At 38.7% G+C, this 26,642-nt stretch overlaps 2 protein-coding genes and 1 pseudogene across 4 annotated transcripts in view; 2 read left to right on the top strand and 1 right to left on the bottom strand.

Annotated features, from left to right (window-relative positions):
- The window catches only part of UBP1 (upstream binding protein 1), an 83,947-nt gene extending 62,815 nt beyond the window's left edge, over window positions 1–21,132 (top strand). For 2 of the 3 annotated variants that reach the window (XM_037846715.1, XM_037846724.1), the window contains 8 exons: window positions 4,764–4,867; window positions 6,659–6,713; window positions 6,979–7,072; window positions 9,720–9,810; window positions 12,758–12,861; window positions 15,149–15,291; window positions 15,982–16,033; window positions 18,031–21,132. In XM_037846715.1, the coding sequence (XP_037702643.1) occupies window positions 4,764–4,867; window positions 6,659–6,713; window positions 6,979–7,072; window positions 9,720–9,810; window positions 12,758–12,861; window positions 15,149–15,291; window positions 15,982–16,033; window positions 18,031–18,068 (681 nt within the window). In that variant the 3' untranslated portion in view covers window positions 18,069–21,132. The remainder of the gene's footprint in view (window positions 1–4,763; window positions 4,868–6,658; window positions 6,714–6,978; window positions 7,073–9,719; window positions 9,811–12,757; window positions 12,862–15,148; window positions 15,292–15,981; window positions 16,034–18,030) is intronic. The other variant, XR_005218429.1, reaches the window with a different exon arrangement.
- On the top strand, window positions 9,819–10,926 carry LOC119542185 (annotated as a pseudogene).
- A 1,361-nt stretch (window positions 21,133–22,493) lies between the features above and the next one.
- FBXL2 (F-box and leucine rich repeat protein 2) overlaps window positions 22,494–26,642 on the bottom strand; it is a 192,487-nt gene continuing 188,338 nt past the window's right edge. The window contains exon 14 of the mRNA XM_037846740.1: window positions 22,494–23,023. Within this exon, the coding sequence (XP_037702668.1) occupies window positions 22,931–23,023 (93 nt within the window). The 3' untranslated portion in view covers window positions 22,494–22,930. The remainder of the gene's footprint in view (window positions 23,024–26,642) is intronic.

Below are 26,642 nucleotides of genomic sequence, written 5' to 3'. Positions count from 1 at the left end.
AAATACTTTCTTAGGTAAAGTAGTTACCATTTCTATGTAATTTTAAAAGGTGTTGTGTTCTCATGTGTATAAATGGTAAGAAAATTTTGTTTATATTTAGGCAAATAATGGCAGCAAGCTTGACATCAACATGTGCAAAACTTTGTGTCCCATTTCCCTGCATGTAGTATAAGAATGTTTCTGTCTGTGCTTTTAAAAGCCTGTTGGGCAGCACTGGTAGAAAAAAATTTTTGACTGCATTGGTGTTTTCTCTTGGCACCTGCATTGAGGCTTGATGCTTCAGGCCAAAGTAGAGCGTCTTGCTTCGCTTAGACCTGGCCTCCGATATGTAGTCGTGGGGCTGTTGGCTGAATATGAGTTTTGTCAGGATAAGTATAGCAAATCTTTATTTTATGACACTATTCTCTTCATCTAGCAGTCCACAAAGGATTATCCTGTTTTGCAATGAGTCAGCTATATAATCACATTAGATGCAAACAGAGAGCATTAAATGATTTTTTAAATAACTGCCATCTTATATATTAATGGCAACCCTATTTATAATTGCAGTGTTTGCATAACAAGGTGCCAAAATGGATTTTTCACCCCTATATATATATATTTCTGTGATTAGCTGTAGACTATGAAAGTCACTCACAAGAACCTCATTCCCACATTAAAGCAATGAATGACAGTGTTTTAAAATCTTTTGTTTGCAGTAAAAGTGAAAATGTTCTCATCCGAATGCCGAGGGGAGTGCACACCCTGCATTTTCTTTTATTGGGCTATTTTTTTTTTTTTTTTTTTTTGAGTCAAATCAAAGGCTATATGGAACAACTGTATACTCCTTCCCCAAAACATGCCCTCCCTCCCTCCTGATTTTATGTTTTCATCCTCTTCTCACATCCCAGCTAAAGACTCACATATGGGTTCTTAGTAAACTTTTTTTGGGTGATCTTAGTATCTCACATCACTTTTCGCTTCCTCTTACAAACCTGTTAAAAACCATTTAACTAATCTGAAGAAATGGGTTCTGATAATTCATAAATAAAAGGATCAATTATAGCCCAGAGCTGATCTGAAGATGGTAGGGTGGTTGGTAAATTCAAATCTAAAGTATGCAAAACGTCAGCAGTTCACTGGCCTGGGATTTCACATCTTCCTAGTGTGTTGCTTGCTGCCCCAGGTTGCTTTTTGTTTGGTTAAGATGCTTCTAGGGGTGGTTGGAGCTTATCTTGGGAAACTGTTTTTAAAAAAAGAAGGGGTATGAATTAATCCCTTAAAAAAGAAAGCCTGCAGTGTTTCATATATTTTGTATATTCCTTCAAATGCCTACAAAGGAAGGCCAATTTTTCTTATAGTCCCCAGATAGTTACAATTAGCTTTCAGTAAAAAGGGATATCTAGTTATCTATTAAAGTCAAAAAGGAGCTGTGTGAAGTGGTCCCACAGTGAATAGAGCCACTACTGTTGGCTCCCAGGAGATGCTGCACAACAGATGCTGTGAGGCTATTGGTCTCTGCCTCTGAGCTGTATTTTATTGGCTTAAATCAGGGCTACCAATTTCTACCATCTAGGGTGGGTCCCCATCCCCCCTTACACAGCTGTAAATCTTGATTCTTCTAGGGACTTTTCTACCTACGCCTGGACTATTCACATTATACTGAAATGATTACTTTAGGAGTCCAGGCTGGGTATTGCTCAAGCCTTTATGAATTAGATTGTCTTCAGGAGCACAAGGCACAGCACCACTGCATGTTTTTAAAGACAAAGCAGCAGGCCAAGATAAAAGAAACACTGTGAAAATATTCTTGATATGAACTTACCCCTGGTTTGAGATCACAGAAGAAACCTATTATAACAGTTCACAGGCAGGTCTTAGTGTTTCATTCAGCCTGGCAATTTAAGAACTTATTTTCTAAAAAGTAGAGTCCTCCCTCAATGGGACCAGTTTTCATTGAACACTACCCAGTGTTCATTCAGTGCATTGAGTCTCATATTGACTGGGCCAGTTTTAGATGTCAGAACTTTTAACAGCTCTACTGTACTGCTAAAAGAACGTAAATGTGTAAAAGTTAAATAGGTATGTTTATGGAGCTTCGGTAAACATGGTTTCTCTACCCTACTCAGCCACACTAACTACACTAACTAGAAAGCTTTTCGATGGCTTCATTTCCTTAAACAGCTGGCAGCAATCAACCAAAGCAAATTCAGGGAGAGTTTATTTTTTAATATTAAAAAGTTTCCATTATTTAGATGCGGGTGTTATGCTGTGTTATAATATTTCATATCCAGGGATGATGGCTTAGTCGGAAAATCTTCCAGGTGGTGGAGATGCTGTGAGCACCTGTAAATGATTAGATCTGCCACTCAGCTTACAGGGTCTTGGGTCCTCAAACTGCATGAACTGAAGAGCTGCTACATTGTAAGATGGAAAGACAAAAAAGGACCCTAGTTTAAAAAGAATGGGCATTGTTGTATAAAACATCTATGTGAAATTGGTGTGCCGTGCAGTAAGCTTGGCAAGGCTGTCCAGCCCAATTAGATTTTTTTTTTTTTTGACAGTCAGTTGATAGTTGAAATACTGTCTGCCCTGATTTAATTTGGTACTATACAGCAACCTCTTTTATTGTATGTTTGAAGTATGTAGCAATGGAAACTAGCCTCCCATTTTTGAGGAGATATGTAATTGGGTAATTATAAAAAATGTTATGATTCTCAGATTTATATTTGAAGTTATTTTCCTTGTGTCTCCTGGGTGTCAGACATGTGGTTAATCCCCTGTAACTGTTGGAGACACTGAGTTCCTGTCCTCAGAGAGCTTTTCAGTCTTTTAGCTCTTTTACAACAGTGGTCTTGACATTTTACTCTCCTGGCATGCAAAAGAATTTTGAAATAAGATATACTTTCTCTTGCATTTTTAGGTTGATATCTAAAAGTTAAGTAAATTAAATTTGTTGCAAAGAAGGTAATTTTCTGACACATTAAATACTTGTATTTATATTTTAAGATAAAACTACATTATGCTTTTTTGTATGACTGCGTGGTATGTGAATATATCTCAATAAAATGATGATTAAATAAAAAAAAAAAAAAAACAAAAAAACTACATTATGCTTTGAAATATATCCTAAGGGATCTAAATCCCATAGCAGCATGATACCCACCATCATCCATGCAAAAAGTGCATGGTCAAAGTTCTTAACAATCCTTAACAATTTTACTTTGCTTCTTCATCTCATTTTCTACTCTACTTCCTTTATAGAATTTTATCCTAATTTGACATTTTCAAGCCTAAAAATCTTTTAATGATCTCCCTAATATAGTTCTTTATGACAAAAATTTATACAAATTGAAATTTTATTTTTAAAATTTCCTGTGACTGTAAGACCTTTAACTTAGTCGAGAAATCTAAGACTTATCATTATTATTAGTACTAATTTATCAAAACAATGGAAATCATACAGATGTTAATAATTATTAAACATAAAAATTGAAATGTTACTGGAAATGTATCTTGAATGAAAAGTCAGGGCAGAACATAAATTCTTGACATTTTAAAAATAGAAACCTTGTTTACATAAATAAGTAGGTGGGAATCAGTTTTCTTTCAATAGTGTCATTTAGGTTTTTGAATTCCATTTGAGTTATCTTTTATAAATCCCAGTGATCTATTTTTTTATGATCTAGTAGATTATTTAATTATGTATCAACTGACAGCTCAATTAGGTCTTTCTTGAATTATGTTGAAAGCAAAGAATTGAAAACCATTTGACTTACAGAAGAATGTTTTTAAGTCATTAGGGTCATGTATTTTCTCATTAACTAGTCTAATATCTTTGAATGTCCTTTTGCTTGGCTTTTGGAAGTTTTATACCCCAAAGCCATGCCAAGTTGCGATGCCTTTCTTGTGTAAAATGGAGGAAGGGTGATTATGAAAGGGGCCCCTTGAAGCTGAGGGCATTCTAAGGCAGGTTAGTTTTAGAAAAAGAGTATGGTGCAGGGAAGTGGGTGCCTTCATGCCTCAGTTTGGAGACTGGCTGGCTCAGGCTCAACATGCTTTTGACTTTGGCTCCTAATTGGCAGTGGGTCTTTGTATCTTTGCTATTCAGTTGGAATTTTGCTTAGAGCTGAAAAATAATGAAGTTCACCAAGCTCCTTCAGAAAAGATAAATAACTAAATTTATGCAGATAGAAAGGTTGATCGACAGATACAGGCAGGACCTTACACATCTTACTTGGGGATTATTAATTTTAGAGAAACCAAGGAAGCAAATGGTGAACATGGGCACTGTGAGGCTGCTCTTTGGGGAGGAGGGTGAAACGGCAGAGGGGAGCACTAGGTAGGATACAGACTCTTTCCAGTTCACCATGTGATATCAGAGATTGTTTATGAATCTTTCTTGTCTCTGCTATTCTTAAACTTTGATAGGTGCCTGATGGGAAACTGAGATTTGAAATCTAAGACACTGGTAAAAGGGAGGTGAAAGTTCTTGAAAGCAAATTATACATAAGTATACATGTAAAATGCTTTTATAAATTGTTGCTGCTATTATCACTTCAGGTCTTCTTTAAGATTACTCAGTGTCTTGACGCACACAGAGGTGAAATTTTTCTTTGCCTCACAGAAGTAAATTTGACGTGTTTCTGTGAGGTTGCTTTATGAGAGGAAGGTATTTAAATTTATAATCTTGCATTTGGCCCTACTAGAGAGTGAATTACAAAAATATTCCTTCCACATACTTAGAAAGTATATGATCAATTTATTTTTGTTTCTATCCCTAGTGTTCTCCGTGGCCCGATGCCCCCACAGCCTATGTGAATAACAGTCCTTCCACAGTGCCCACTTTCACCTCCCCACAGCAGAGCACTTGCAGTGTACCAGACAGGTATTTGGTTTGTATAATTGTGTGGCTAAGGCTCACTGATGCTCATGCTTCTTTATTTCCCTTTCTCTCAGTTACAGCATCCTCTTTTTTGTATATCTGAAGTATACAGTAGTGGGAACTAGCCTGTACCTCAGTTGCAGAGGAAAATCACTGTCTTGTCTTCAACTGCTAGCCTTTTTACTCCTAGCCCCATGTGCTGCACAGGTGCTCAACTACGATAACTGTAGAAAAGGGGGTATAGCCAAGATAGAATCTTTGTGAGAGAAATACAATATGAATGGGATTTATGGATAAAGAGAGGACAGAGTGAACTGTTGCTTGAAAATGTTAATACTGCATTTATTACAAAGCACATTTGTCTTTAATACCTTATCAAACAGAGATTATCTTCTGCCTTATTCCTTCTTCCTTACAACATACTATTTTTTAGAAATTAATCTTTAAAATTAAAAGGCAGTTTCTTAATTTCTAATGACTTACTATGGTTTTATAAGTGGGAATAATAGACTTTGTTTATTCTGTTGTCTGGCCTTCATTGGCAGCTGAGAAGCCAGCGAATTTGGGGGGAACAGCATCTTCAGGAGAGTCCCAGTGGCTTCCTGCGGCTGCTTTGCATTTCTGAAGGCTTTGCTGAAGAGCTAGTTCAGAGTGGGTCAGATTAGAAGTTCCCAGTTTTTAGGCAGTTTCTAGCTGGTGAGGAAAATTATGAAAGCTAAGATCTCCCAAAAGAAAAGTTTCCTATTTTTGAATTCTGTTCATTTTACAAGGTCTTTTAAAAGTTTAAAAAATAAAAGTGTAAGAAATAAAACTTATCCCCTGAGTAGATGGATAGAATGATGAAGCAGCTTGTTTTTGTGTGTATTACCATGCTTTTAAAGAGGAGAAAAATACTATTGGACTAAAGCATGGGGGTGGGGGACCAGCATGTTACTGTGTAGGGTTTTTTGTCCCAGTTTCAGAGTCAGTCACAGTGAATAATCTTAGGAAGCAATTGTGATTTTAGAGATGAGTTGTGAAGTCATGTGTGTTAGTTGACAGGTTACTTCCTGAGAGCCCACGGTGTGCCCAGCCCTGTTCCGGATGCAGGGATACATAAGTAATCAAACAAGTAGTGGCTGAAGGAGCTTAAGTTCTAAGTGGGTAGAGGATGTACACAGTCAACTAAGTAATTGAGGTACAGGGGCTCAGTAGCCAGGAGGGTGGCCATATTCCCTGTGGAGTTGCTTTTCATTTTCTTTTTACCTCCAGAAACACAGGGCTAGTGGTACAAGTTTGTTTCATGTGTTTTCTTGAATTTCATCCTCTTTAATTGTGGATAAGTGTATTAAAGGGATATCATTTTATATTTCAGATTAGGATGACTGTATTTCTTGTAGCTCATTGTTTTCTTAAAGTAGTTTCTTTTTTGTTTGTTTGTTTGTTGCTGTTTTGTCCAACTGTTTACCTTATTTGATTTCTCATGTTTTTTTCCAACTTAAAACATTCATTTTCCTGGCACCCTTGGAGATAATTGGAGGAGCCCTTTTATTTCACAGACCTTGAGTTTTTTACTGTAACAGATGGAGAAGGAGGGGACACAAATAAAGATATACCTGAGTCTTTTGTGTCTTGATCTCATCATCATATTGACTTCCTGACCAGCCATACCTACATTCTCATCGTAAACTTGCATAGCCCTTCCCACAATATTGTCTTATTTTATATTTACCTGGTTTAACAGCTGTAATGTGTTGATTTTAAAAGAAGAAATCATACAAATTATTATTTTCTTTCCTTCTTCCTTCTCCCCAGCAATTCATCTTCCCCAAATCATCAAGGAGATGGAGTTTCACAGGCCTCTGGTGAAGTGAGTTACCTTCTTCCTTAACCTATCACCTGCTTTCAGGGTTCTGCATTTTTAAGGCTCTGACCGGGGTTCTTGTCATTATTGGGGTCGCTGAGTAGTCAGATCCATGCTCTTCTTGGGTGTTTTTTTTTTTTTTTTTACTTCAAAACTGGAAGACTTCCATGTTTTGGCTAAATATTCTTTTTTATAACATGTCGGTGACTTGAGTTATTTTTTGGTAACTTTGAATGGTTTCTCCCATTTATGTTTATTTTCTTACTAATAGCAACTTCAGCCATCAGCCACGATTCAGGAAACACAGCAATGGCTGCTCAAAAACAGATTCTCTTCCTACACAAGATTGTTTTCCAATTTTTCAGGTATGTTTGTGTGTGTGTGTGTGAGAGAGTTTGCTTGTATGTTTGTTTCTGTGTTTTTATTAGCCCTAAAACATGTTGTTGTTTTTTGGTTTGTTTTGTTTTGTTTTTTGTTTTTCCCTTTAATTTTGAAATAGAGATTCACAAGAAGTTACAAAAAATGTACAGGGAGGTTCTGTGTACCCATCACCTGGTTTCCCCCAGTGATAACATCTTGCATACCTATCGTAGACTCTCAAACCCAGGAAATTGACTTTGGTACAATGTGTGTATATACTTCTGTGTCATTTTATCATGTGTAAATTTGTGTAACAACCACTGCACTTAAGTTATAGAACTGCGCCATCTCCTCAGGATCTCCCTTATGCTCCCATTTTTCAGCCACACCCACACCCCTCACCCACCACCCCTAACCTGTGGCAACCACTAATCTGTTCTCCATCTCTGATCTTATTTTGGGCATGTTATATAAATGGAATCATACAGTCTATGACTGCTTGTGATTGGCTTTTTTCAAACTCAGCATGATAGCCTTGAGATTCATCCAAGTTGTTTGCATGTATCAATAGGCTATTTTTTATTGCTGAGTACTGTTCGGGTATGGTTTTTAGATACCTGGTGAAGTATTTTCTTCCATTGTAAGCTGAAGGAATATTTAGGTGGAATTTTAAGAGACCAACCAGTGATCCTCCAGATGGTGCAACAGGAAACCTGTTCGGAGGGACAGTGTTAGATACGCCAAGTGTAGCAGGGCAGACGACAGAGGCAGTGTTTCCCAAATGTAATTAGCCCTGAGACCTTTTTGATACAGAATACTTACTAACATGTAAAATGTAACAGTAAAATGGCAGTTAGCTTTTCTTTGCTTGCAGTGTCTGGGGCCATAAAACTGCAACTTGAGCCTTTTAAGAGGATAGAACATGTGTATACATAAACTCCAGCCTCGAGGAAGCTTGATTTTACGAAGAACATGGTTTCTTAACATCAGCTATTTATTGCAATGCTTATGCAATCTCCATGTAACTCTTTGTCTCTAAAGTACCAGGTGGAGATCATTTGCTAGCTGGGAACAACATTTGTCTATGATTAAGTAAAGGATTTTATGTGTGAATAACTAGAAATTGTAAAGTTTTAGTTGGAGGCTGTGGTCTTGAACCTTCTTAGGGAAGGCAGATGAAAAGCAATGCATATTGAAAAAGCTCTGACAGTAGGAAATGAGGGTGGCTTTAGATTACTCCTGTTATATTAGGACAGATACATGTTTCTGTCTGGAAAGTTGTAAGCTGTTTTCACTGTGAGCAGTGATCACATAGCTTGGCTTCCTGCCCCTTTACCTTAATCTGAGAGTGTCTTCCAGGAAGGCTGGCATGGGAGCTGGATGTGGTGCCCCTTTGGGCATATCTCCTGTTCACAGCACTGGCAACAAAGCAGTGAGAAAGAGGAGGCTTCTTGCTCTGAGCTTCTTGGGCGTCCACATCTCAGGAAGGGGGTGCACAAGGGTGTACGTCCCATTCTCCGTATGGGTTAAGGGTGCACATACACCTCTCTGGTGAGCCCTGTTTCAGAGATGTGTGTAGTGGACCCTAATGGAGAGATGAGAGTGCCTGCCTCTCTGCTTACCTGACTCCATAAAATGACTCCGCCAGTCTTTTTGTCTCATCAGAGAGAGACTTCTCTGCTTTTTATTTCTTTGACAATCTAGGAAGTTATTAGGCTCTCACATTGAAGCCCTTAAAAATAGAAAGATAACCCCATTTTCTTATTACATATTTAAGTGGATATTTATCATATGGAAGTCATGCCTTAATCCCAGAGGCCATCTTAATTCCCCCAATAAACTGCATCGTGACTGTTAAAATCATGGAATATTCAATTATAAAAAGTAAAGAGAAGAGTATGATGAACCCCCATGTAATTAACCTCAGTTTCAAAAATCACCAACCTTTGGTCAGTAATGCTCTCTTTCTACTTCCTCTTCCTCTTTTCTGTTGTATTTTAAGGCAAATCCTAGATGCCTTGTCATTTTACTCATCAGATATTTATGGGGAAAATCTTACAGTATAATGTGCAATTAATTCTCTATTATACCTTCTTTAAAAAGCGGGTGTTGTGACAGAGTTGTTAGGTTACTGAATGTTATTTTATCTGGAGTATTGGAGTTTAGAGGCCTATTCCTATCTCTCCTTCAACTAGTTGTGTGACTTTGGGGCAAGTCCCTGAAACTCTGGACTTTGTAAAATAGAAGATTGACTGATCTGATGTTCTCAAGGTTTACATACCTGTAGTCAGAATCATGTTTATCCATATGACCACAGCCCAGCCACTAAATAAGGTGGGCAGTGGAATCCCGTATTTGAAACAGACAGCCCTATAGGCTCTGGGCTTCCAGGGTCCTTGATGTAGGACATGAAAGAGCCAGCACTTCTTTGGGTATGAGGGACAGGTATGCATGTGTGTTCTTTTGTTGTTCATCTATTTATGTATACTCAGGATGCCTGTGATGATTTTGAAGGACATTTAACTGCATGGCTACACATGCCAGTAGAGCAGTCAGTTCTGGTTGGTTTTGGTTTTTGTTTTTTGCTTTTTTTGGGTTTTTTGTTGTTGTTGTTTTTCCACTTCCTTGAGAAGACTCTTTGCTGTTCTCCAGGTGCCGACTTACTGAAACTGACAAAGGAAGATTTAGTACAAATTTGTGGTGCAGCTGATGGAATTCGGCTCTATAATTCACTGAAGTCAAGGTAAAATACTGTGTTAAAAGGAATTGTTTTGCTTGTAATAAGGACATACCTGTCTTCATGTGGGAAATTTGGGCAGAATGTCCACGTGCCTGTGAGCGCTGTCGAGCATTGGCAGCACCGTGCTCACAAGAGGACCGTTTTGTGTACACCATCAGGGCAGACCCAGGTAGGACAAAGGCTCTGATGAAGTCAGAGGGTGCCTGTAAGACTGGTAGAAATGCACATGGACCATACTGATTTCCTGAAAACAACTGGGTTTGTTTCTAAGAAAACAAAACTTCTTGTTTAGGTGAGCTACACAGAATATATGGTTTTCAATGTCTTGACTACTAAACAATTATTAAAAATGTAAACAAGGTGTGGAGGAGTTCCGGGGACAAGAGGTTGCTGTGCTTCTGCTGTCTTTAGCTTGCAGAGTTGAGGGCTGCAGCTCCGCACAGGAGTCGCCACACCGCCACAGGAATCATGGTGTTCTACCAGCAGCAGCGTTAATTCATCTGCTTATACTATTTACATGGGAAAGGATAAATATGAAAATGAAGATCTAATAAAGTATGGCTGGCCTGAAGATATTTGGTTTCATGTGGACAAACTCTCTTTGACTCCTTCAATTACATAAGGGGGAGAAGATAGAAGACATTCCAAAGGAAGTGTCAATGGACTGTGCACATCTTGTGAAAGCCAGTAGCATTCAAGGCTGCAAGATGAACAACGTCAATGTGGTATATACCCCGTGGTCTAACCTGAAGAGAACAGCTGACATGGATGTGGAACAGACAGGCTTTCACAGGCAAAAAGGATGTTAAAATTGTGACAGTGGAGAAGAAAGTGAATGAGATACTGCATCAATTAGAAAAAACCAAAATGGAGCAGTTCCTGGACCTAGCAGCAGAGAAAGAATGCAGAGAGAGAGAAAGAGGAAATGAAGAAGAAGAGAGAAATGGATGAAATTATAAGGTATTCATCATCATTAATGAAAGTTGGGACTATGTCTTCAAGTCAGGATGGCAGTGATTCAGATGAATTCATGTGAATGGAGAAAAGGACCTTTTAAAGATGCAGATTTAGGGACAGTTACAGACATTTTGATTTCAGTTATGTTCTGAATTACAAAAAACAAGCAACCACAATTCTATCTTCATTCTGCACAAATACTAATTTTGGGTTTTTTTTTTTTTTGAAGTCCCCTTTTTTGCTGACAGAAAATGTTCAATATATATATATATTTAATATAGGTGGACTTGAAGATAGCATATAACTTTAGGAAAGTGAAAATATTTTTGCCAGAACATCTCTTGGTACCTCATAAAAGTTGGCTGCCTTTGTTCTTGAGATAGTATTTAGAAAGAACCAACTCTGAAAAGTATTTCTGTTAGTGTGGTCTTTCTCTGAAAACAGATGTTTTGAAAAGCTTTTCATATTCTTAAAATATCTTCTCCCATGTTAAAAAGAATGTGTTGGTGGGCAGTATAGGTGAATGCCACCTCCTCCCCCCATATACACACCTGATTTCCTGATAAGAAAAAAGAAGCATATGATTTTGAAGATAATAGTGGTATTTCCAGAAGATCGCTGGCTTTGATATTCATGTACCATTGTGTTGTCTTAGTCTGTTAGCTTAGTGATCCTCAGGCTTTTGACTTGTTCTAACTTCTACATCCTTGCTTTCTCTGAGTGAGGATCTCCATCTTAGTTCCATCGTATTTAAAGAAATAATCTGTGTTAATCAAGGTTGAGCCTTGTGGTAGTTTTTACTTGAGCCCCTAGTAACCCAAGTCACATGTATTACAACTTCCAGGCTCTGGAGTCATTTCTCAGCCCTGAAGCAGGGAAATAGGAGAGAGGATGCTCTGTAAATCCTTTTGGAAATATAAGTTACTGATTTTTGTCTTGGGATACACCATGAAGCAAAAGTCCACATTATAGTTACGGTTTTTCGGAAGAATTAATCATTTTGCTAGCCAGCCAAATCTGTTTACTTACTTTAAAATAAGACTTATTTTGAGTTGAAACCTGAGATTTCAAATTTCTCAATTGTAGACTCAGTGATTTAAGATGTAACATTATTACTAATTTGAATGACCAGTTATCCAGTGTGATTCTGAATAGAAGATAGGGTTTTTCTTGCACCATTTAGGCAACCTCTGTACAAAGAGACAAAACAAAACAATAAAGGAGAAAGAGAACAAAGCTTGCAGGACAGGACGGACACAAATTCACATTTGACCACACTGAGAGGTCTACACACAGCCTTCTTACTCTTAACTATATTCTAATCCAGCAAAAATCTAAAAGAAATATTCTACCTGCAACAGCGCTTTGATACTGTGGATAAAACCAAAAGACTTTAGTGTTTCAGTTTATCCTAAATTGGTCTGTAGGGTTGAATTGGAAAATTCCCTTAAGGGGTTTAAAGGGATTATGGAAGATGACTCCAGAGATTAGTGACTTTGTGTTTGAGAGAGTGTGTGTGTAATGATACTCTGCCTGGTATTCTGAAATTTAAAAAATTATAATCAAGTATCAGTTTTTATTTTGAAAAAAAAAAAAAAGTAAACGAATTGCAAATTAAAAGAATAGACCCGTAAATGGTGCTGGCTTGTAAGATGGATTTACCATCATTGCTATTTTCAGGATTGTGTTGTGAGAATTCCACCACAAATAGAATCTTAAACTGGTTTCAAATTGCCTTACTCTTTAAATTTACCAGCATCTGACAGACTGTCTGAATGGTTTTAGAGTCTAGATCATCAGATTAGACCACCTGTGATAGTTGGTGCGAGGTGTGTGGTTTTTATATTTTTATTGGTAACTTATTTTGCATGATGAAATAATGTTGAAAAGTTCCCACAAGGAAATACAACTTCGATTCCTGTAGCTGGTCATTTGTATTTGTGGTGAGACGCCTTTGTCTGGTAGGCTCATGGATGGCATCTTCTGCTTGCAGGTCGGTTAGGCCCCGTTTAACCATCTATGTCTGCCAGGAGCAGCTGAGCCCCCCGCAGCAGGCTGCAGGCAGTGGAGGCGAGAATGGCAGTGGGACACCCTGTGGTGGGTATTGAGGGCATCTCAACTTCCTATCACTTCTTTTCTGAAACTGAGGCAGAAATGGGAAGGACCTGGCAGGGCATTCAAGGACTCGTGCTGCATTAGGACTTGCCAAGGAGCTGAGGCAGGCATCTTGCAGGCATCTTGACAGCAGTGAGGCAACAGCTCTAGGGCCCAGTGCTCAGGAGAAGAGGGCACTAGTCAGTTATTTCAGCGACACTATTGGATCTCTTTTCTATCTGGCCCTTTCTGCCAGAAATATCTAACTTTGGCCTTTGCTCAGCCTTTTAATTTTTTTTAATTGTGGATTTACTGGAATGATGGATGTAACATTGACAGCTTGTCAAGAAAACATGAGAATTTTTCTTTTTTGTCCCCATTTTACTGACCAGGGGAAAAAAATTTAACAATACTAAGTGTGGACTTGTTTCAGATGAGGTCATCACATATTCTGAGCTCGGGAGCGTAGGGAGTGCTCTGTGCCGGGTGCTTGTGTCATTGGAACTATCCATGGCACTATTTTCCATTTGAGTTGGGAAGGTTTCTCATCCTCGGGGTTTTCCCTAATAGTTGTCTGATACAGTGAGGGATTAGGACAGAGAGATATAATCCTGGTCCCTCCTCTTCCTCTAAATATGGTCCTTAAAAAAAATGAAACAAACATTTTTTTAAAGCATTTGTTTTCTCATTTGCCACATTCTACAACAGAAGGAGGGCAAAATATGCTCAGAACTTTTTAGGGAAAGATGCGTTACAGAATTCAGAGAGGCAGTTATTATTCACCCTGTTAAAGGGAGAGGTCTGAAAAACGCTTTGTGATTTGAATTTTATTGAAAAATTGCGAGGAAAGCATCACCATTTTGAGCTTTTCCACTTTGAGACATTTTGATTTCAAAAGATGTAAATTTTAAAAGGAAACAAACTTAAAGGATAAAAATTCTAAAGGAAACGTTTTTCTGTGCATCACCAAGATCTTCTACATCATTTACATATGGCCAAGATTGTAATTTTTGGAAACTGTACCTCAAACATGAGTGCTTGTGGAGATGATGTGTGTTGGAAATATTGGTGCTCTTAACTGTAGATTAAGGGTCAGCAAACCTTTTCTGTAAAAGGCCAGAGAGTAAATACTCCAGCTTTGGGGACCATAGGGTCTCTGTTCCAACTCTGGAACTACCCAGGTTTACTGTCGTAGTGCAAAAACAGCTGTGGGTGAAAAGTAAATAAAGGGCGTGGCTTCTTTACTAACTTTACTTAAAATTATAAGCAGAAGACAGGATTCGGCCCATAGGCTCAGTTTGCTGACCCCTGCTGTAGAGTATCTTTAGAACCACACCTGAATTTTAATCCCAAATTAAATTTCATAATGTACAATTAACAAAGATTTATATGCTTATAAACATACACACACAATCAAAAACACCCCCTTGTTTGGGGAAGCAGTGTTCTCAGCAGTGATGTGTTTGCTCCGTCTCTGGCTTGAATCAGTAATTGAGCCAAGCCTGTGGGCTAAGACTCTGCAGATGGACTTGGCTCTGTGCAAATACTATATGTACCAGAAAAGCACAACACGGGATGAACTGCAGCTGGCACCCTTCTCTAAAGAGACATCATTCTTCATTGTCCAAATCCTTAGCCTTCCTTATGATATCTTTTATATTCTTATTTTTAAACTTTTTTGGGGGGGGGCGGGATTACAGATAGTTTTTATTCCTTAGTATAAATTCCCAGTAGCAGGATTAGTGGATCAAAAGCTATTCCCTTTTGGGATTCTTTTTTATATATTGCTAGAAATACATATTTTTGAAAACTGCTTTCTTCAGGTATAATTTACATCCCATAATGATCTTCCAATTGTAATTATATACAATTCATTGATTTTTAAATAAATTTATAGTTTTGCATTGTCACAATCCAGTTTTAATTCCATCACCCCAAAAAGATCAATTATAGTCAATCTCTTTTTTAATTATTGAAATCATGAGAATCCATATTCATTGTAGGAAAATTTAAATATAGGTAAAGGAAAATTAAAATGTCATGTCCTTTTTATAGAGATTATTGTTAAAATTTATTAAATTATATGTGTGGGCATAATCAATGTGGTCTTATATTTCAAATGGGTCACTGGAGAGATTTGAGGGTAGTAAGAGGAGAAAGAAGTGTTAGTTCCTGTTTTTATGTATTTGTTTTTGATGCTTTGCTTTGAAAGATGTGATCTTCCTATGGATTGGGTGGAAAACAGATCAAAGATTGCTGTTAATATCCTGATATTATTTTTTTATTTCAGTTTATCATGCAATCTACTTGGAAGAAATGGTTGCCTCAGAAGTAGCTCGAAAACTTGCACTGGTCTTTAAAATCCCTTTGCACCAAATTAACCAAGTTTACAGACAGGGCCCTACTGGGATTCACATTCTCGTTAGTGATCAGGTAAACAGAACTGGCATGCCCATTGTGCTTCCCTTTCACACTGTTATTTACTTTTATACATACCATTGGAGAACTACAGAAAATTTCTGTGCCCTCTTCCAGATTAAGAATTTATAACCAAGAGCATCAAGCATCGTAGTGGTATGAGGAATACAATCAAGGAAAATCTCCCCCTTTCCTTCATTGAGTTGCAGACACTCATTGAGGGACACTATTTCAGGTTTAGTGGGAGCTTTGGCCCTTTTTTTGTAAAGAGGCATTTGAATGTCTTCTCCTTTTGTTCCTTATTTAATGACTGGTTTATAAAAAAATTTAGGGTTAGAAGTACAGTCTTCCCCCCAGTGGTCACGGACAAGCAAGTAGTAATATAGCATTTTATTAAATGACTTTATTTTGTTAGAATCATTATTCACAGGATCCAGCAGGAAATATGCTCCACTGAGTCATGTGGGTTATTGACTGGGTCTCAGGGACTGTCGTGGGCTGGCACAATTACAGTGCAGTGGGTGTGAATTTTTATAGCCTCATATCATACTCCATTCGTGAATTACCATTTTGGCTATTGAGTCCTATACTTATGCAAGAACAATATATAGATTATAACATTTTCCTTTAACTGCTACTTTTAAACTTCTCTAGTGAGTTAAGAAGGCCGACCATAATCTTAATTTACTTGTTTTATCTTTCTAGGTGGTTCAGAACTTTCAGGATGAGAGTTGTTTTTTATTCTACACAGTAAAAGGTACTTTGTATGTGTGCTTGTGTCTGAATCACAAAAGACTGTGTGTGCCTGTAATCGGCCCTCTTGTGTGTCTACTTTTCAAGTACTGGCTTTGGTAATTTGAAGAAGAGAATTTGAAAAAATTGAACCAAGAAAATATGTCTAGTGATTGTGACAGAAGTAAACACATAGGGAAGAGGAGCTAGTCCTGATAGAAACAAATAGTGTATTCAGCCAGCATGGAATTCCCACTCTTTTGGGGAAAGCATACCAGAACCTGCCAACAAATATTTTCAGTGCTATGAAGAAAAGAGACAGTGTGGAGAGTTTATGGATAAGAGGGATCCAGGTGGGGGGCATGAGGCTGTCAGGGAAGGCTTCTCAGAAGAGGTGTCATTCATGCTGAGCACTTGATGAGTGAGAAGGAGCAGCCACATGAGGAGCAGTCCAAGGGCAAAGGAAAGAGCCGGCTTATTTGAAGGCCTGAAAGATGGCATGTAGCTGCTGTGCCTGTGTGAGGGGCGAGCAGTGGGAGGCAGGGTCTGGAACATGCAGGACCTGGCGATGGTAGTTTCGATTTTATTCGAAACCCTTTGGGAAGTCACTGAAGTCATCTGAAGAAAGGAGTAATAGGATCAGATTTTTGTTTTCCCTCTGGCTACTCTATCAACACAGATGGAGGTGGCAAAATTGGCGCGAGGAGATGTCATCCAGGCAAGAGCCAATGGTGGCTATGGATTTATAGACAAGGGTCCTGCTGGGCTCCCTAGTTGACAGAGAGGAAGGCTGTGACATCTGGCTTTGTACTAAGAGTAACTGGGCAGATGGGGTCCCTTTTAGGAGGTACGTAAAGGCTGGGGCAGAGCAGTCAAGAATGCCATTTTGGATATGTAGAAATATCAAGTAGGCAGTTTATTGTATCATTCTGGGCTCAGAGGAGAGGCCTGGGCTGAAGAAGTAAATCTGGAAGCCTTCAGCTTATCAGTGTTGACTCAAAGCCACAGAAATCAATAAGGTCAGTTAAGGAAGAGAATGTGGAGAGGTCCAGATGGCATTCAGGTGAGTTCTGCCATTAAAAGGTTGGATAGAAAAGAGATTTTTAAATGCTGAATTGTTATTTGAGAATAGATTACAGTTTTAAAAGTCAAGTGGTTAAGGTACAAATGCAGTCTTAGCACAGAATTTCCTGGCAGTCACTCTAGAAAGGAGGAGCCCAAGACAACGCTGAAGTTATTATTTCACTTGGGACCTGACGTTGCATCTGCCATCAAGTTACCTGCAAGGTTGAGTTTTAACTGTGAACTGGTTCACTTTCTTTTCCTTTCTGAAACATCTTTAGCATAGCATGTTTCTGCTCTACCTTTTGTTCTCAAAGCAGTACAACTTTTTATTCTGCAAAACTCACATTGTCTAAGAAAGGAAATTCATACTGTAATTGTGTGGTTGTGTTCTGTGAAACTGGTGGACATTTCCGGTGTCACACATCATAGGATTTCCCTCCAATCTCAGTTTACTGTTTTTCAGACCTTTGGCCTCAAACAAAAAAATTCATTTTCCTTGACAAATGCCTAAGTAGTAGTACTACTTCTCATCACTGACAGAGAAACACTAGGCCACTAGGCAAAAATAGGGATAGACTTTAAAAATGTTTGGGATCTACCTCTGAGGAGTTCCAAAAAAACTTTTCAGAAAAGATAGATGCATGCATTCACATTTCTACCATCAGTTTTTAAATATAGTTTGTTTAGGGTTGACTTTTTCCCCTGCCCTTGCCCAGTACTGCCTCTAGCTCTTGTTTTTCTTGCATACATATAGTGTTTTTGATGTTTGTCTTGATAGACCCCTGTCCCACAAAACAGGAGAGCAGTATGGGATGTGCATGAAGTTGGCCTTAGGGAAGGGAAGCTAGAGAACCTCCGAATTGTAGATTTCAGGGAGTTTTCATATTAATAGTCTTGATTTCCCTAAGTCAAGTCTGGCTGAAAAAAATTGCATCTAACTTCCTTCTTTTTATGCAGCTGAAAATGGTGGTGGTATCCACATAATTTTGAAGTGATGTTTCATGCAGACTGAACTATCTTCAGTACCAAATACAGTCACGCTTAAAAGTGTGTGAAGACTGAATCTAAGAAGTCTTGGAATTGGATTTTACCATATAAGATGTTTCATATTGAAAACACATGACCTTTCTAATGCACTGTATGAGAGGCGAATCTCCTCGCTGTCACTGCCATAGCCAAGCATCCTTGTGAGAGCGAGCACGGGGACAGCATGCATCTGGCTCTGGAGACCACGGTGCAGGCAGAGCTACCTACTTCTCTGGCAGAGGCCAGCAGATAACAGAGTTCCCAAAAGCAGCCTTTGCTGTCTTTTTCACACTGTATGCGGTTTGGAAATGAATGTAAAGACTTACTGTGGGCATCTGCCTTTCTGTGCCAGTTTGGCTTTTATTGCCTGAACTTCATGCTCACCTGGGGCGGGGGTGGGGACAGTGCTGCTGTGGAGAGCTGCGCTGTGCTGACACGGCGCACGGTGGTCAGGTAAGAGAGGCACTGCAACTGCTTGGAGGAAATCCTGCCTACGGGTCCACATCTGATGCGATCATGCCAGATCGGGGAAGATCCAAGCCAGAAAGGTGGGCTTGAAGCAAACGGCCATTACAGGAGTACCTTGATCAGAGGATCAAGTGTAAATCTAATAGGTACAAAGACTTTTTGTGTTTTTGCTTTGCCACAGATTTATTGAAAAACTTTTTGCTTCTGTTTCCATTTTTTTAAAAATTGTTTTATTTTCATTTTTGAAGCCCCATTGCCTTTTTAACTCATGTGGTTTTCTTTTTCTCCTTCCCTTACTCCATAACAACCCCCCCCATACATCCTGCTTTGTTGCCTATTTTAGACATTTTTAAAGCCCTGCTCCAGACATTGGAAACAGGTGACCTAAGCAGGGGGACAAAAAGTGTTACTGCTGGTAGCTTTTGACTTGGTGGTAAGGGGTCTCTGTTATCAACAAGATGAAATAGTTTATGGAACACTAGACGTCATTAATCAAACACTAAAATGTACCATAAAAACCCCTTACACCTCTCAATATGAGCTTTCGTACAATCATGGATAACGTTCTGGTTATTAAGTAGGGGTTTTTTATACACCACATAATAATAGCTTCTTTTCTATAAAAAGAGTGCCTCTTTCACAGAACCAAATGCTTGTCTGCCAGTGTCCTTTTCAAAGAGAAATCCACAATTTTCTCATTTTTCTCCCATACCTTTGTTTTCCCTTTACCCAGAGCATTCCCAAATTTCATCAGCAAGCATTTTTGAGGCCTGTGTGGTGTAGCAGACCTAATTTAAAAAAAATTATTCCATTTTAATTGTATATCTATTTGCACAGGTATTTGGCTTTGAATGTACTATTTGGTCTTCCTCTCTTGTTCACGTGAAAACGGGGGTGAGATTTTGAGTTTGAATTCTTTCCCAGAAGACAAACCACTTTACTGGGTAAAAGCTTTGACATTTTATATTTATTTCATAAGAGGGTTAATTATTGATACAAAGAAGTACTGTCTCAAGGTATTTCCATCTTCAGTTTGAAATATCTGCAACTTCTGTAGACCCTATAGAAAGAGAACTTTCCTTTCTGTCTTTTCCCCATGCTTTTGTATGACCACACGTTTTCTGTACCCAATCACTTGGGAAATAAGCGAGCTTCTCTCTCAATCATTTTAGAGTTTTGCTTGTCTGTTTAGCGTTCCTTTTTGAGGTCTCAAGATATATGGAACAATAAATGCCATTTAATGCTGTGTGCTATTTTGAACTCATCAGGTTTTAGAAGTGGGGTAAAAATACTTAAAAAGCTCAACAAACATGAAATTATTATATGCGCGGTATTGAACATTAGTCTATCCCAGTGAAAACAGGTTAAATTATGGGCACCAGCAATTTGCAAATTTGCTATGTTTTTTTTTAATAGGATGTACACATTTCCGTATAATAAATGTTTTCCGATTGTTTGCAGAAGTGTGTCTCATTTAAACTCCCAGTTCCTGCCTTGTTCCAAGGGTCACCTCAAGTCCTGTGCACATGACAGCATCCAGGGCAGCGGTGTACGTGGCTTGTGAGCACTCAAACAGCCCAAATGTTTTAAGAGGCTAGGCCCATGTGGGGTTTTTTTCCTCCTTTCAGTTTGTTGGTCTCTCAGAACTGATGCAGCTTGAGGACAGATTATTCAAGTAACTGTTTCACACTTAGTTTAAAGAAGAATCAAAACTGATTTTCCTCTAAAGAGGTTCTCCTATTTTGTAAATGACGTCATGGGTCACTGAGTAGCAAGACCAGTACTAATGTAGAGAAGGCTCTGGTCATTTAAATAATAGAGACTTTAATTATTAATCACCAAAGGAAGTTTGTGTTATATGCTCATTTATTTAAAAATGGCTACCTGCATCAATCATTTTTCCCCCACACAGTGATATAAATGTTTATTTTAAAATAACTGCTATAGTATACGCACAATATACAAACCAAGAAATACTGGAATATATTGTAAGGCAATAAAATCATCAGGATTTTTATACTTATTCTGATTATCTGCTAAATTGATTTATGGGGGTATATGTGTATCTGCCTTCTCTTCCTAGAATGCAGCTGAGGCAGTGTATGTATCCTTAAAAATGCTTCTTCTAAAAAATGTCCATTTAGTGGAGGTGTTGCTAGTCATGGAAAAATTTCCTCTTGATTTTGCTGTTCTATTTCAGCTTCTCATGAGTCTCTGGCTCTTCACTTCGGGGAGTGGTTGCTAGGAAGGGTCAGCTACCACTAACATGCAAGTTCACAATGAAGGTGGTGATGGGTCCCTAGTCTTCAATCAAGATCAGAAATGTGGACAGCACAGAGCAAGAGTCAGCCACAGCAGAAAGGAGATCAACTTACCAGATTTCAGACATTAGGAAGGTCTAAATTTAAAAAATGCTTTTGCTCATATCTGTCTGCCATAAAATTATAGCATAAACCCAACTTAATTTTTTCTTAACATTGCAATGGTTTATTTATTTTATATTATGAGTCAAAGGTGCCAAACATTTACTGAATCTGAGTTTTAAGTGGTAAAATTTTGAATAGTTCTTGTGTAACCTGATTTCTAAGATTTTAAAATAAACTTGGAAAAACCACATCCATTCTACATGCATCCATTACTTTTACTTTGTGTATTATGGACTTATCACCTTAATTCTATTTCTTAAAGTTCCTCAAATCTTTTGAGAGACATGGACATAATTAGCTTTCTTTCTTTAACAAAAATGCATTAAGTGCTACAGCATATGCCAGGGTTTATAATTTCTGACCAGGCAATCCAGACTCTGAATTGCTTTTGTTTAGTTTTTGGTTTTGTTCCCTAGAGATGTACTTAAGCTGACAGAGCAGAAGGATGAAGGCCCTGCTCCACCTAGTTTGGAGTCCTCATTTCTTTGGTGTCTCATGGAAACCCATTAACATGCCTTTCACCTAAGTCTCTACATATAAAACCATTAGGCATTCTGAATTTACAATATGATCACTTTGAAGATTAAAAAGTGGAAAAATCCTGCTAATCAAAATGGAATCATGAGTGAAAGTAACCCAGTGGTTTACATATCAAGTAGAAAATCAACAGCTTATTTTTTCTGTTCAATTTGTGCTAACACTGATGGTCTGTTCTGGGGAATGCTGAGAAAGCTGAGGGCAGCACTCTTGTACCTAGACAGGCACTCACCTCTTAGGAAATCCGGGGGTTCCTGTGTGGTCCTGGCTGCACTGAGACCACTCGTGCCACAGGTCACTGACACAGCTTTGATGGATTGCATTACAGCAGAATAAAGGTTGAAGACTGTCACCCAAGTTACTGCAGTCATACAGAAGTCTTTTACCTGTAAATGCCTTTCCCGTTCGAGTAACAACAGATTTGGGTGACTGGAAGCAGGGCCGGAAGACTTGGGCCTTCTCTGGAGGGAGGGACACCACGTCAAGGCCTCAGTCAGGAGCAGCTGCTGTCAAAGGATGACACAGCATCTGCACAGTCGCTGTCCACTTCCTCCCACTGCTGTTGGTGGGGTGACCAGGGGCAAAGTATGGCATGGACTTTGACATGCGGGAGCTGAGCCTGGAAGCAGAAAGAAGGAAAATGTTGTAATAGTCCTCACACTTCAGTGTTTCTTAGAATTGTAGTCATCAGCCAAGGCTAGAGCTAGTCTCTTCCACACACCTCCCCTAAACAGCACCTTCTAAAGACATGGAAAACTCACAAGTTGAATACATTTCTGCCCATAGGCTGTAACTTTTATTTTCCATGCAAACTGAGTTCTCTACAGCTGTAGCATCCTGGATGAGGCTGCTTTGGGAGGTTGTAAGTGCAGAGATGGTCCCAAACTTAAAACACAGGCAAGAAATGATGTAGATAACTAGATCAAGAAAGAAAGTCAAATTCAGTTGCTCCCTCTTACCTGGAAACTAGCCAAGACCATGTTCTTACTTATGCCTGGTAATGCCCTTAAGAAAACCTCTTAACACAGGCTTTCTAATAAGGTTGCTGATACCAGACTACATGGAACCTCACTCCATCCCAGACTCATTCAAGCTTGAATCTTCCAGGTTGGGGAATAAACGAGAGTTTTTAAGAAGCCTATGGTGACTTAATGTACAACTTGACCAGTCTGCATAACCGTCAGCTTAGGATAGAAGACACAAAACAGATGTTGGTTCTTGTATTCATCTGTTGCTTAGAAATTATGCTAGGTGTAACCAACTGACCTGCCCCAACCTACCCGCATCCTCTTGATGCCTGCACGGGTGACCTGCTGGCAGTCGTACAGCTCCAGGCGCTCCAGGCCTCGGCAGTTCTCTAGGTGTTCCAGGGCAAGTCAGTGATGAGGAGGCAGTATTGTCTAATTCCAGCACTGCAGCCTCTCATGGCCACAGGTGCTGTTGCTCAAGTGCAGGATCCCATCATCTGTGATGAGCTCGCAGTGGGACAGGCTCTGGAACAGGAAGATGGGGGCAGATTTTTACAGGCCTCAGAGCGGCTGATCTGTGAAATGCCCCAGAATAACTGCTCATCAAGCAAGAGGAATCAACAAATCATTGCTCTTTGGCAATGAGTTTGCTGTGACTGGGCAGTGGCTTCTCTCACCTGATTCTGCAAAGATGGAAATCAAAAGTTCAGGGGAAATTTCAGTTTACCCCTTGAGTGCAGCAGTTTTACAGCCCATTTCTCCATCTGGGGCGAGGGCAGTGAAAGTCAAGTCTAATGGCCTTGCTTGTTTAAAAAAAGTTTACAAGCAGCCATGACCCAGAGGTATATTGAGCATCTTTGAAGGTTAGAATCAAATAGTCTTTGAACAGTGCAATATGACATTAATGGATTCTCTCGGGTATAAATGGTAAAAGTTGCAGAAAAATCCAGATTAATATGGTGCCAAATGCTATTTCTGTAATTCTCTAAGTTCTCCATATCAATAAATAGTTTCAGGCTGACAGTTTCCCTAAGTGCATATAAAATATAATAAATTTACCCCACAATCAAAGATCTTCAAAGGCAAAAAGGTACTGCATCAAAAGTCTCAATAGTTTATGTTTCAATTATGTATTTGTTCCTTCAATATATGAGTTCCAACTCTGCCAAGCCCTGCGTGCATAATGGTGAATAAAAACATTTTCTGAACTGGGAGCTGAAGGCCCAGAAACAAAATAGCATTAATCAAACTAAACAACTGAAGCTACGAGAGCATCTAATAGTGGGATTTGACCTTGAGGAAGTGACCACTGAATTGATAACTGAAGGATTGGGAGCTACTAGGAAGAGCTAAGAGTGTGTTCTGTGCAAGACCCTGTGGCAGGAGAAAGGCAAGTAACCAAGTGTGGGAAGAAGGCCAGCCTAATGGGTGGGACTTGAGGGGAGGCATCAGATGCAGATTGAGTTCAGGATGGTAGGGGCGAAATCAGAGTTGTATAAGCCTTATAAAGGAATTTCACCTTGATTCTAAGGTCACTGGAGAGAGTTTTAAGGAGAAGATGATGTTAAGTTTGTTTTTCAAAGGATCATCATTTACTACTCACATCATCAGATGGCTAAATGAAAAGGTGGAAAATAATGTTGATAAGGTGTGGAGCAACCAGAACTCCTATATGTTGCATGGCAGAATTTGGATAGTCCTTACTGAAACGCATACATGCATTAACCAAAAGACATACCAATACTGGCTGTAGTAGTCCCCAACTGGAAACTACTGAAATATTCAGTAATGGGAAGGATAAATAAATCACGGGATACCCACCCAATGGAATACTTACACAGCAATGAGAATGAACAATTACAACGACAAACTAAATTTCACACATGCAATACTGACTGAAGCAGCTACACACAGACAAAAACATATTATTCCATTCAAACATATACATATTAAATACAAAACAGGCAAAACTATGATCCTGGGAGCCATTGTCTTTGGAGTCAGTGATTGAAAGGACCATAAGGAGCTTTTTGGGGTTCTGGTAATGTTGATACTTAATCTAAGTGTTAAGAAAATGCATTGATCTCTACACTTAGGATCTACACATTTATGTATATTTTACTTCAATAAAAACTTAAAATTATAAAAAGGAAATCACCTTGGCTGCTGAATGTATTGGGAGTACAAAGTGGGTGAAACTGAGAGCAAGTGGGAGACTACACTGCAATCTTTGGAGCAAGAAACTGCCTGATAGTTTGGACTTGACAGGTTCTGTTGGAGGAGACAGGTAAATGGATAGGTTTGAGGTACTCCTGCAAAATTAAAAAGGAACCCAAGGGAGGATACAAGAAACAGGCTGTGCTAATACAACCAAGAGATAAAGGAATTAGGAGGAGAAAAAAGAAAAGTTATCAGCCCTTGATGCTTGAAAGATTCCTCTTTGAGCTAGATTTTAACACATGGGCTACATTTCTTTTCTCCATAAATCCAATCACTACATGATTATACACTAAGTAGTATTTATTGTAATCAAGTAATGCTGTTTATGGTTTTCAGCTTTTCAGAAATTACAGGTCAAGTCAGAAGACTTAATATAGTTACCGAATAGAGTGTGTATGAGGCTGTTTTAAAGTTGGTAAATCCATAAAATTTGATGATCTACAATGAAATGTCACCAGAAAAAAAGTGTATATCCCATGCATAGATCAGAGGAAGATGATGTGGAAGTAGGGTATAAACGCCAAATTCCTAAGAAGTCAGAGGTAGGCTAGAGGCACAACACAGAGCAAGAGGTGGAACTTTTAAAATGTCAACAGATGTCTTTTGCTCCCATGCATGTGCTTGAGGGAGAGAGGAGAGAAGATCATCTCTCAATCTCACAATTTCTGTATAAGGACACAAGTTGGCCACTATTGTGGGTCCCTGGGGAGGGAACTGGTTGACTGCTGGTTTAAAATAGGAGAATTTTTCACTTGCATGTCTTGCTTTTTATCTTTTTTTTTCCTTTTTTATTATATTATCTTCTTATTGCTTGTGATCTTTTAACTTTGATTTCTATTTTGAGATAATAGGTTCACAAGAACTTGCAAAGATTTCACAGAGCGGTCCCATGCACCCTTCACCCACTTTCCCAATGGTTACATCTTATAGTATAATATAAAATCCAGGAAATTGATAGGGATGTAATGTGTGTGTGCATTTTATCAGATGTACATTCATGTAACCACCACAGCGGTTAAGACAGAACTACTCCATCACCACAAAGATCTCTGTTTTGCTATCTGTTTATAGTTATACCCACAAACTCCTTCTCCCAACATTCCTAATCCAGGCAACAACTAATCTGTTCTCATCTCTATAATTTTGTCATTTTGAGCATGTTATATAAGTGGAGTCATGCAGTCTGTAGCTACTTGTGATCAGCTTTTTTCACTTAGCATAATGTCCTTGAGATCCATCCATGTGTTGCATGTACCTATAGTTTCTTTTTATTGTGGAATAGTATTCCATAATATGGATGTACCACACAAAAAGCTTAACACTTCACCTACCAAAGGGCATTATGCTTGTTTCCAGTTTTTGGCTATTCCAAAAATAGTTGCTATGAAAATTCACATACAGGTTTTTGTGTGGACATGTCATTACTCTGGAAGTACAGTTGCTGGGTTATATGGTAACTAACTGTACGTTCGTCTTCCAAGAAACTGCCAGACTTTTCCAAGTGGTATGCACCATTTTATGTTTTCCCCAGCAATCCAGTTTCTTCGTATTCTGACCTGCATTTGGAACTGTCACTTTTTTTTTTTTTTAAACTATTCTAAAAGGATGTAATGATCTTTCATCATGGGTCTTAATTTACATTTCTCTAATGGCTGGTAAATGTTGAACATCTTTTCATGTGCTTATTTGCCATCTTTATATCCTCTTTGGTGAACTGTCTCTTCATGTCCTTTGCTCCTTTTCTAATTGGATTTTTTTTTTTTTTTAAGTCCACGGTTTAACTTAGGGATCACTTTCTGCATACTGTAGCTCCATAGTTTTTTTGTTTTTTAAATTTTTATTCTGTTGCCATATATACAATCCAACATTTCCCCTTTTGGCAACTGTAAACAATGGTGTGCAAGTATGTGTTCAAGTCCCTGCT

The sequence above is a fragment of the Choloepus didactylus genome, chromosome 1 (assembly GCF_015220235.1).
Source record: "Choloepus didactylus isolate mChoDid1 chromosome 1, mChoDid1.pri, whole genome shotgun sequence".
In the NCBI taxonomy this organism is placed as follows: domain Eukaryota; kingdom Metazoa; phylum Chordata; class Mammalia; order Pilosa; family Megalonychidae; genus Choloepus; species Choloepus didactylus.
This window is presented reverse-complemented; position numbering and strand designations above follow the sequence as displayed.